The following is a 12,326-nucleotide window of genomic DNA, read 5'->3' as shown; positions in this document are numbered from 1 at the left end:
TTATTCATGATGAGAGATCTTCTAGGTTGCATGGTCTGTGCTTGTATTCACTTTCTTGAGCTCATACCTTAAATATCCTACTACATACTGTGAAAACTAATCAACAACACTTATTTTCCTGATTTCCTAACATCTTGGTCATTTAGCTTGATGTAGGCTTTGTGTAGCTTTCCTACTTTGAAGTCCATTTGTGACCAGACGTGAGCTTAATAATAAATGGCACCAGTTTTTGGCTAAGTATGTCCCTCAATTCTTACAATACCAGGAGCTGACGATGCAAACTACTTCAAGAAGAAGATCCATAGCTACTGTTCAGTGAAGGATGACTCTCTTTTTCAACATGAGCGTCACCTTTCTGTGCTGATCATATTCATGGCGAGACTGTCCAAAAACTCAATGTGTGTTTCATCCAACTACACAATGTGGAGCTATTTAACATGGGAGTCCATTGTTGGTTGTCAGAATCATGTGTTTTTATGTTGCAGTGGAACTTTGCCACAGATTCCAGGTTTCTGAGGTCAGCTTCAAATAATTTTAAGATTCTTGTTTGCTACTCATGGGTGTGTTATACTCCCAGATTGCACTATCACCATCTTATCAGTTCAATTATTTCTATCAAACTGGTTTCCAAACATTGTAAGAGATGGCCATGGAAAAAGCAATGCTGAAGCACTGCAGGATCCAACTAAAAGGAATTCTTAAGTGAAAAGCTCTCAAGCCTCAACCAAAAACATAAGAAAAGTTAATATCACTTAGGAAGATCTCAAAAGACAAATCTACAAAAGAGACACTTGGATCCTATAACTCAGTTTTATACAGTATATATGTTGTATGTCTCCTTGAGGAGACAGTAGTACATTTATATTCTTCATTGTAGGGGTTCCTGCTTGGTTTTGGAGATTCCAGTTTTCTTTAATTTTTTGAAAAGTAAGAAGGATTGAAGGAATATATATCACTATATCACAGACAGCAAAAGCAAGATGGCTGACGTAACCTCCATGAACATTAGTTGTGTCCCATACAGGAGATGAATTCAATGACTTTATTTCAACTTTCCACATTCTCTCTTCCTTATCTTTCAAAGTGTCAAGAGTTTAAAATGTTGGTGATACATGACATTTTGCCCCATTGCGACTTTACGTGGGGAAATAGTGACACATTTGAATATAAAAAAAAAATTAAAGTAGAGATTGAACAAATAATAAGAGAAATAAATAATCCCATGTAATCATAAGAATTAAAAAAAATAATTTCCCATAAATGTCTATACAATATTTTCAGAATTCTGGCCCTAGAGTGCATAATCTCTAATAAAACACAAACATCTCAGCATGTCTATTGATGGTTTTATGTCTTCCTGTGGGAGACTGCCATTCAGGTCCTATGAAATTCGACTCAGGGCGATACTCGACCTTTTGGTTCACAGGGCTGATTTGGTTTGGACAGCTTCTCTTCATACTTCCCTGAGATTAATTTATGACTGGAGAAATGTGAGAAAAACATGACGCGCCTCACAGCTGCAGAAACACAGGCGCACACCCTCAGTGCTGAAGAATAAAACCACAGCTTTACTGTGTTCATAATCTGTGACATCCCCTTTGACATAAGTGCTGTCAGTGGAGTGCCAAATAGACGCTGAGATCTTTGTTCCCCTCAAGTTCATCCTGTGGTCAGACTAACTTTTTGTAGGAGGTTGATATGATGAATTTAAATGTAACTGTTTTGGGACTGCTGTAGGGATCAGCTCCCTTTTTGTCTGGACCATCTTTTAAAGTCATCTTGAGTTTATATTTACTTTTATTTCCCTGTATGAGCTAGTTCATTACATTTATACAGTGTTATTTATATTGATCATGGTATATATGAATATCAATTAGCAGAATCACATGTCGTATCTAATCTATTCGAGCTTTGAACTTTTTCAGTTGGGATTCGGACACGGACACAGTACTGGATCAGCCATAGTTTAGGTGATGAATTATTAATGGCTTCTGGCTCTGCATCACTTGATATTCTTCTCCATCTGAACTTCAGGGCAGCTTTTGATACTATCAGTTACGCACCCTGCTGGATAACACAGAAAATTATCTATGGGTCACTGGCACTTCCATTTGTTGGTTTGGCTCCTATTTAGCAAGGGCCAACTTATAAATATTGATTGTCACAGGACGTTCCACAGGGTTCTGTGCTGGGATCTGTACAGTTTTCTTATTTACATATGGTCTTTTTGTCAGATTATTCCTATTAATGGATTTGGGTTTCTGCACTAAACTGGTGACAGATTTACTATTGCTGTAGTTGCTGCACTTTAAAGGTGTCTGATAATAAAATATAGATTTAACAGAGATTTCTTAAGCTAAACTGCTTAATGTTACACTCACAGGTTCTCAGCATCATTTTCACAAAATTGGTAAGCTTGGTACTGTATTTGATGATGCTGAAATCAAACTAAAGACAGAAATGAGAAACTTTAGTTTTCATTTGTAACCTTGTGTTGACATTTGAATCACCTGTTATTCCACCTCCATAACATGACTTGATTAAGACTCTTGCTCTGCCTATCTGGTACTAAAATGTTGAGGCATGCTTTTAGTTAATCCTCTTCTTTATTTCAAGACTATTGTAGAGCCTTATCTACTTGGCTTTCCTGTAAGGCACTAAATTAAGTTTACTATATCCAGAGTCCTGCAGCTCATGTGCTAAGTGAACATACTTTGCTTTAGTACATAACTCTTATCCATTTTAAATAACACACCTGAAGAAGGCTCCACAGCTGAAACGTTGCGTTTCATTCCTTATCTTTCAGCATGGAATGAACCTTTACGTGTTCCTTTGCAGCCTACGCAAGTGGGCTGAATGCACTTTAAATTTAAATTACACTTACTGCCTTTAGAAATTCAGAGCGGCCTTTAGTGTTCTCTTGCTCACATACTGTATAAACTCCCTAGCTCCAGATAATACGGATAAAGCTTCATGCCTCTGGAGCTTCTTGTGTTTGTCTTAATTTATAGATTTATTATGGGTTCCTTGATCCACACAATGCATTTCCTGTGTTCAATGGTTCTCCCTCCTTACACTTTTATGTACTGTTAAATAAAACATCATGTGTTGTTCTAAAGCATCTTACACTGCTGCTTCCTCATCCATTATCATATGGGTGCTTATGAAAGTGACCAGAAAGCAATGTCTTCATTTTTTATATCAGGTTAGTATAGAAAACCTGGGTACAGCAGAGCAAGCACAGTGTGAAGGTCTGCTGGAACATTCAACTCATGCTTATCTCTGGCCTTACTTAACATCACCGTTATTTTGTTGTGCAGAAAATAACAGTGATTGTGTGGCTCCCAGTGGCCTTAAGAAAACACGTGCCAATAGCTTTTTGTATGACCCAGATACTGTAAGAAAGGAATGTGTGGTGGAAGGCATTGCCATTTGGGATTGGATTTCAACGCGTGTTTAAAAATCAAAATCTAAAGAACTTTGTATCTAATAGTCAGAATAGGAAACCAAATTTATTCCATGAGATGACTCACCGATTTACTGTAAGACCTTAAAATCTGAAAAGCTTCCTTCAGCATGACTAGTATGTCAGCTTTTTTGGGGTGAGGCACGTAGGGGCGAACAATTCCCAATTCTTTAATTCAGAACACTCTGAATCACAACACTTCATAAGCAATCAATGATACAATATTAAGATCCTATAATAAAAGTTTCTTTTGTGCAGGAGTTAATATGGTTAATACGCTCTCATTCACCTGGAAAGCACAAGAAAAGACAGCACACAACCAGTCTTTTGATACGTGATGTAATGTTTGTTATGTTTACAAAACCACAAAATGCAGCTGTGAATTCTGGTGGGACTTTTTTTTTTTAACCTGTACAATAAATGAGAGACCCAGAAAAAAAGACTTTCATTAATACACAATTGCTATTTCCATGCATACAGAAAATTTGTTTTATATTGGATGGATTCATTTGTTTTATTTACATATACAATATTTATGAAAAATATTAGCATTCATACAAAACTAATTTATTCCCAATATTTATACCTATCCAATATTTTTTAAAAGACTGGCAGTAGCATTACAAGTTTTTTTTTTTTGGAATGTTATAAAAGAAACACATTTATGTACCCAGTTATGTCAAATCGTCACCTTTTGTTGAAACAATTCCTGCATGCTTGCAAAAATACATCTCGATTTCCAGTTACAAAGTCAGCTGCATTCACAATCTAGGAATACTGGGTACTGTTTTTCTACTGCAACATCTCTGGGCCACCTGGTTTTAAGAATAACACTTTCGACAAACACAGCTGCAGAAAACATACATATCTATACCAAAAACTATACGTTCTTAGAACATTAAATGACGATCTAATCACAACAGAAGTTTTTTAACAGGAAGTCAAGAGATCATTTTTATATTAATAATGACCCAGTCTGTGTAAGAGCCTCCTTTTTTAAGTAATTCAGCTAGCTAACTGACATGGAAAATTACCAAAGAGAGTGTGTTCAAAGATCAGCATTTGCATAAATGGAATGGCCCTTGCTACCTTAGAACCCGAGTACAGAATTCATCTATGAATCACCAAGTGATTTTTACTGATCCAGGAAGAGAAGGGTACATTATTAAGTAGGATATGGTACAAATTGTTAAAAAAAAATTGTCATCACCTGAAGGCTTTGATAAACATTCCCTACACCAAATGCACCAAAAAAGATAAGGCAGATATGAATGGCCCTTTGTTTCACTAATAATCATTAATGGATTGTACTGGGTAACCACTGCAATTTTTGGTCAACACATGTTATCAATTACACATGTCGATCATCAATTGACACCTCCTGCATGTGACAGAATAAAACAGAAAAGCGATCGGTGATTCCAAACGAAAAACAATCAAGCCTTTTGAACAAAATGTGCTTGGCCAGTTGATTTTGTATAAGAAGCAACGTGATCTAAAAAGAGTTCTGCAACACAAAGAAGCTCGGTCTGAAGTCAAGACATTCATGCACATCACCTGCTGATCCACGTTCTGCACAAGTCCAAGGTCAATAGCCAACTTCACAGTGTCTTTAAATGCTGAAGTCAGGAAACTATTCATTCTGACTCTGCGACCAGTGGCAAGCACAGTGTTTCTCCTTGAAATTATGGACGTGCTATAGTAAAAGACAGAATCTGAGAAAAACCACATTAATCTGACACTGTACATTGACAATAATATGCTGAGTGAAAACGATTACGTCATTACACAAAATTACGAAACACAAAGTATAATGATAAAATAATCAGGTACAATGCCTGATAAGGGCACTGGTGATTCCAGTACATGTTTAAGGCTTCTGTTGCAGCAAGATACATGAGGGCAAGCTTGCTGAAAGAAATAACCAATTACATTGCTAGTTAGAGTTCGGATGGAAGCTTGTACTGGAATCTGTGTTCATCATATCAGGACATTGTGGGTCTTAGTAAGGCTGGCGGTAATGAAGTGGAGAATTATTTGGTTTTATCTCTTACAAGTGCCAAAATCATTGTAAGATAAGCACCATTAAGAACATTTATTACTCTTCCCCGACATTAATTCCCCAAAACATCACGTTGTCTGAATTTACAAGACTTGTAAAGTTTTAAAAAAGTGTGCGGCATTTAATTAGAAGATGGAGTTGTAGAGGCTTGTAAACAGACTGCTTACTGATAGAACAAAATAACCAAACAACTGCAGTGTGTCTACTGTACTATATCTCGGATGCCAGAATGATCAGTTGACACACAACTATAACAGAATACAAAAATAAATTTTCATTTTTGTTACCATCAACTTCGTTTTCAGCAAGAAAAGCTAATTTCTCAATACACCCACAGAAGAGAGGGAACAATATTTGAGAGGTGGGCAGGGATCTCTGCAATGTTTATGTCTGGATTGTCCGCCTTATACATTATCAGCTATTTGTTCTGGTAGGGGGAGGTATAAGTCAGATAATTCCCAAAGCAAAGCAACTTCTCTTTCTCTGGGTGGGATGCCAGTCTATCACAGTGCCACAGACGTACAGGGGACAATGGCCAAAGTAAAATAGTTAGGCAACCTTGCCTGAATAACAGGAAAATGTACTTAAACATATGGAGAACATCCAGACACAACACAGAGAAGTCTCCTAAGCTTGAATCGAGCCCAACACCTTAGATGCCAAAGTGAGAAAACAGTGCTGACAATTATAGTGCCTGTTTTCTGTTAATATGTGGCTTTAGCATTACTGAACCTTACAGTACATATAATGTGTAATATAGTCCTCTACAGAGTGATGTTTTCCAAATGTAATTATTTTTATTCAAATGAGAGTTGCTATGTTGCTGCTATTTCTAACAGAACATACAAAACAAATCTTAAATAAACTCAATCTGCTGATAAAGCCTTTTTTGAAGGACACTTGTGAAAAGTGTACAGCACAAACAGTGTAACAGTTGCATGTGTAACTCCAAAATGGAATCTACTGCAGTGCTAAATCTGCAGTCTGAGTACAACATACAATTATTCTTCTGCAGTTAAATTGGCCTTCTTTTTTCCAGCATGCCAGTGCATACATTTCTTCACATTTTCTGTAGTATTATAGTTATTAGTTTGTTGTTTTATGGGTGGGTGGGGGGGGGTCACTCTTTGATTAAGTTAATTAGGTAGGCAGCAGCCAAGACAGTAAAGTAACGCCAATAAAAGAGAAACACATGACAGCTGAAAATTCTCCTGGTCTTGGACTACTGTGTCGGTCTTTGCTTTGTCCTTGTTAGTTTGCCTGTGAAAGAGATGGCGGTGTCCCCTTTGCGCCCAGGTTACAGCTCTGTGTCAGCTACAGGGGCTTGTTTGCTGGCTGAGTGGCCGTTGGTTGTGGCGGTAGGAGAAGTGGTACCAGGGGGAGGTGCCTGGTTCTTTGCCCCCTCAGGAGATTCTCCGTTGATGCTGGGTTTCTCCTGAGGTTCTGGGGGATTCAGTGGAGCCACCGACACCAGAGTGTTGCCCTGGTCCTCATCAGCCTGGTAGGGCTCCTCAGTCTGTGGGTACATAGGAACACATATTTCAATGCACTCAGTGAGACAGCTCTGTCCAGCATTACTTACAATGCAGGAAAAAGAGGACAGTGATACATAAGGTGTTGGTGATAGCTGAAATCTAAAAACAGCTGTATTTTAGAAGGGTGAATGCTTATCATGTTTCGTGCTAAAGTTGCTACACCCAGGCACTTTAGGACAACCTTGGGTACAAGAACATATTCTGCAATTAGAAAAGTAACTCTATGAGCAAGTCCTCAATTGTGTCCAGAAAGGCCATGCTAAACAAAACATGTGTACTAGTATTTTTTATTAATATAACAATCCAAACATCTGAGAATAGAAACAGTATTGTGCTGGTTTTCATTTAATACAGATATAGCATCTATGGGCAGTTGTAAAGGAATGATATAATCTTTTCCAGGTGCTTTCAGTTTGGGTGTATCCAGTTAAAAGGGATTCTATTTATGATGCTGTAAACTGTATGGAAAACAGCTGTGTTTATTTGGAAAACAAACAAAAATCTAGGTGCACATGGTTGTTGTAGCACCTCCTTAACAGGACATGTTTGTATAAATGATTCTCTTTTGTCCATTGCCAGTTGTTATAATTATAAGACTGGAAAATAGATAACCAGCAAATCCTGAATTGCAGTTCTTCCTGTATCAGTGTAAACACTGAAAGACAAGCTTCAACAGAGAGGAGCTCACCTGTGGCAGTAACTGAAACGACTGTGAAAATAAGATTGTGCTATAAGTGGCTCTGCACTTTAAAAGACCTTTGTCATTCCTTTGCTAATGAAGTGCTCCATCTTATCAATCTGTTAGTAACTGAGGCAGTCAAGAAACTTAAACTTCACAATGCTTCAAGCCCACTTACTTCCAATACAGGGCTTAGCTTGGTAGAATCTGCTGGGATCAGTGAAGACTTTGCCCAAGCAAAACTCCCTCTTGGGGACCCCACATGAAAGGCTCAAGGGGAATAAAGGGTTAATCAATCAAAGTTCAAGGAAAAGAGAGGATGTGTCTGATCATGGGCTCATAGGGTGTGCACTGGCAGAACTGTAATCTAGCTGTACTTCTTTTCAGTTTTCAGTTTCTGAGAATGAATGCAGCCATAGGCAATTTTAAGGCAATCTCAAGCCCTACACAGCTGTGGAAAATTGATGTTTGCTAAAAAGTGCTGCTGTTTGATTGTAACTTGGGAATCATCATTAAGATGGAGCAGTTGAAAACTTTTAGATTACGCCCAAATCATGTTGCAGCTGCTGGACAAAAGCTGAGTTTTCATTCAGACTTCAAGGCTTCTTTATCACTGTTTCAATGTTTTTTCTGATCAGCTAAGCAACCCTTCCAGCAGAAATCAACCACCGAAACGTCTTACGAAAAGCTGAAGGATGTTGTAGTGGAAGATTAACAATGCCTTTCCATCACATGCGCCAACACATTTCCACTTCCTTTTTCACTGATTTCCCAGCACACATGTTCTTTTCATCTTAAACCTTTGCAGATGTATTGCTGGATCTCCTTCACAATCTCCTGCCGGGTCTCTTCATCCACCGGTGACAAGACAGCCGCGCCCCTGTTATAGTGATCGGACGCAGCGGGACCAGCTCGTTAGTGCAGCTCCACTCGCTGCTGCTGTGCCACCATCTTTTTAAACCTCCCTCTTCTTGCTCGCCAAAGAACTCCATGACCCGAGCTTGTTTCTTTTCAAACCAGTTTTGACTGTTTCTCTTCTAAGGCAGGGCTGAAGGCTCTTTCATGAGTTAGACTGGACAATCTGTTACGTTTTTTGACTCTTTCCAGCCTCAAACAATAAAACAGTGTGGAAGCATCAATCTGTGGGAAGTCCTGTCTCTGGCGTGTGATTTCTTTGGCTGACTCTTGCAACCAGCTTCCTTCGAGCGTGCTTCCTGTCATCTTCTGGAGGGTCTTCTTCATCAGGTATTGTCTCCTTGGATCCACTTGGGTTCTTCTTTTGTCCACTTATGATCTGTGCTTCCTGCCAGAGATCAATGTAGTCTCTTTACCCTAAAAATGACACTCTTGTTCATGCTCTTATCTACATGTTTTGGGGTTTTTTGTTGCTATTCCAGGAAGACACCCATCACACCCTGGACCACAGGAAAATTAGAATGATCTTTTCTTTGTGATATAGTTGTAGTTCCCATATTATTATAAATGTTCACGATTTACATCCATATGCTTAAAAGAAGGACTGAAGATTGTCAAAACACTTTCTTTTTAAAGCACAAAGGCATTTTCCTCTTTAAGAATGCAGGTAACTGAGAGCAATAAACTGAAAAGTCAGAACGATAGGAAGTCAGTAAGAAAGAGAGCATTTCATTAGGATACATAATTAGGATACAGAAAATGCCATGGAACAAAATTTAGTGAAAGGCAGACAATGTAAACCATCCTTGTAACATAAACAGCTTCTTAATTACAGCACTCTGTCTCTCAGACACTGACCAGCCTCATCCCTTTGGTGCTGTGGCTCTGTCGTGTTCTGTAGCAGTAACATCCGATGAGGAGGGCAGCCAGCAGCAGGCCAGCTAGCAACAAGGAGACCAGGACAGTGGGAGAGTGTGACCTCCATCTGGGCAAAGCCTCCACAATTCCCACCTATAGAAAGACAAATATATGAAAAGTTTAAAATGACATGGAATCAGTCAGCCTTATCATAGATTTCATTGTTATTAAAATGCATGTCTTCTGTCTTTCTTACTTTCTTTCTCTCTCTGAGGATGAATATGAACTAACATGTTTGAAACCTGAAGTCTGTATATCAATGTACATTTTGTCTTTATTTGCAATTTTTAAGGATTAAAAGCATCCCTGCAGTTCAAGGAGAAGAAACATTGACAATCAATTCATGCAGTATGTGTTACACGCATATAATTTTAATGAAGAAATCCCTCTTGCATTCAAGATTTTATTGATTGTTTTTATTGACCGATGGAAGCAAGATGCATTACAATGCTTGGCTGTGGTTTTCTTTTGGGTACACACTATGTTCATCTTTACAGTTGAAATCCACCATCAAATATAATATTGGATTTTCAATTTGCTGTGGACTGATGGCTTGAAAGTTTACTTTAATCCAGGGTTAGATTTCTAAATTAGTGGTTGCTCTGGCTGCCAAAAAAGTGAATCACGCAGGTGCTTGGCCTTTAGGTTACACGAGTCTTGCACTAAGTACTGTAATGGAAAGCAGATTTTAAAAACAGGTCATGTTGCTTTGGTGGGAGTATGTTGCTGTAGCAGAGGGGAAATATATTACTTATTATCAGTAATACTATACTAATAATGGAAATTGCATGTTATTGGAAATTGAGTTTTTTGTGCAATAGGACAAAAAGAAAAAAGACATTTGAAGTACGGGGGGGGGGGGGGTGGGGTTGGCAGGCCAAGACATTCTGCACAAGAAAAAACAAATTCCTTCCAGCTGACTGGAACTGTTAGTGGCATTATGTCATGTGTAGTGCCGCACAGTTACATCACTTGCTGGTTTCAAGAGACCAACAATGGGAAGTACTTTGAGAACTTTCTCCTCCTGCTGCAAAAACAAATATGACAGTAATCTCAATAAATCTGCACAGATAACCACTTTCTGTAAAAGCTGTTTTGCTTCCGAATCGGAAGACTATCCTTCACAATTGAGTAGCGTCATTAGAAACATGGGTAATCTTACTTATGCACACATGAGAATAAAGTCTCTAAGATAGCAACAGGTACACTTTTTCAAGTTATGTTAGATATTTGAACATATATCTTGAATTCTCTTAGCAGAAACATACATACCTTATCAGCAATCTGTGGAGAATTAAATTCTATGACCTTTGTTTTGACGATAAGGGGATCTGTAAATCAGAACAATCAAGCATCACTTGAAAATAAAGACATTTCTCATTTCAAGCCAAGAGTGAAATATTCAAAAGGACATGAACTTGATTAAGGATTAATCCTAAAATTGATTCATATTTCTCAACTCTTTAAAACTTATTACTTAAAACAACATAATTAAATGATGCTTCCCCTCTACGTGTTGAGCTCAATTAAAAATTCAGACATGCATCTGACAGACCTGTATATTCTGAGCTGGTGACAAGAGCTTCTTTGTTCTTTTCATCCACTGAGATTTGAAGATCGCACTTATGGCTACACAGTTCGTTAGCAATGGTTTCTATTTTTGTCTTGAGTGACTCCTGCAGGACAGAAAAAAAACCATAATTAAGACCAGCTCAAGGGATCTGCACTGTGGCAGATGAAAGTAGTTTTATGTCATGTTATCTGTGTGTGAACTGGTCTGTTGTGTTTGCGTCCCACATCATACCAACAAGCTGTTAAAGTTCCCTACTGCTCTCACAAAAAGTTTAAATAATGTGTTTGCCGTTACTTTATTTGATCTGTTTTTTTTCTTCCTGAATTTTTTTGTATGATTTGTGAGCATTTCACATCTAAAAATCTTAGCACAGCACTTCAAATTCATGAGACTCAGTGATGCAGTGTTTTATTTTCCTTCCCAGATATTATCTCCTTGTATTTGTTTATTTTGTGGTTACCAGGCAACCTTTTGTTCATTACCACCTCTTTCGTGATTTTGTAACGTTGAAGGCTTGCGCTTGGCCTGCCCTGACGCACGTGCACACACACAGTATGCAGACACAAGTGTCTGTCCCACCTGAGGACTAGAAACGATGAGACCAAAGACACACATCTGAGTGTCTTAATCCACACTGGACAAGACCTGGGATCTGTACCAGCTCACCACACCCTCTGTCCTTCACTAAATGATGTCACCCAGTTGCACAATCCAGAGAACAATCCTCACTTTATGTAACGTGATCCAATAAGACAATCAGAGGGGTCCCTACAGGCCTGTGTGTGCGTATACACAGGATCCCCATTAATACTGCCTGCAGCTGCCTTTTTATGACTCTTTCTTTCCTGAGCTTGCCAGAGACCTCAGAGTCTCCCAGCCCTTGCATGATGTCTGTTTCTCAGGAGCTGTACTATACTTCAGACCTTTTCCTTCTTTCTCTCTTTCTGCCAGCTGCTTTGCATTGACTGTCTTGAAGTCCAATGAGTACAGTAGGTACAGAGAGATACTGTATGTGGAAGTGTTCTTTAGCTGTGTGAAAAGCTGGTGCCCGTGCCCTCTCCGTAACTAATGACGTTAGCATGGAGGAATTGTTGTGGAAAAGTGATTTCGGCGCAGCCGGTGTAATTTGAAATCTTCCTGTGAGCTCTTGTACATATAAAGAGAGGTCGCTGCTTTTC

The 12,326-nt window shown here is 38.6% G+C and overlaps 1 protein-coding gene across 1 annotated transcript in view; it reads right to left on the bottom strand.

Annotated features, from left to right (window-relative positions):
- Window positions 1–3,789: 3,789 nt before the first annotated feature.
- LOC148830893 (hematopoietic progenitor cell antigen CD34-like) overlaps window positions 3,790–12,326 on the bottom strand; it is a 30,057-nt gene continuing 21,520 nt past the window's right edge. The window contains exons 5-8 of the mRNA XM_088922007.1: window positions 11,131–11,251; window positions 10,848–10,906; window positions 9,516–9,668; window positions 3,790–7,044 (exon numbers count right to left, since the gene is read on the bottom strand). Of these exons, the coding sequence (XP_088778133.1) occupies window positions 6,826–7,044; window positions 9,516–9,668; window positions 10,848–10,906; window positions 11,131–11,251 (552 nt within the window). The 3' untranslated portion in view covers window positions 3,790–6,825. The remainder of the gene's footprint in view (window positions 7,045–9,515; window positions 9,669–10,847; window positions 10,907–11,130; window positions 11,252–12,326) is intronic.

The sequence above is a fragment of the Atractosteus spatula genome, chromosome 7 (genome assembly GCF_055471065.1).
Source record: "Atractosteus spatula isolate fAtrSpa1 chromosome 7, fAtrSpa1.hap1, whole genome shotgun sequence".
NCBI lineage: Eukaryota > Metazoa > Chordata > Actinopteri > Semionotiformes > Lepisosteidae > Atractosteus > Atractosteus spatula.
This window is presented reverse-complemented; position numbering and strand designations above follow the sequence as displayed.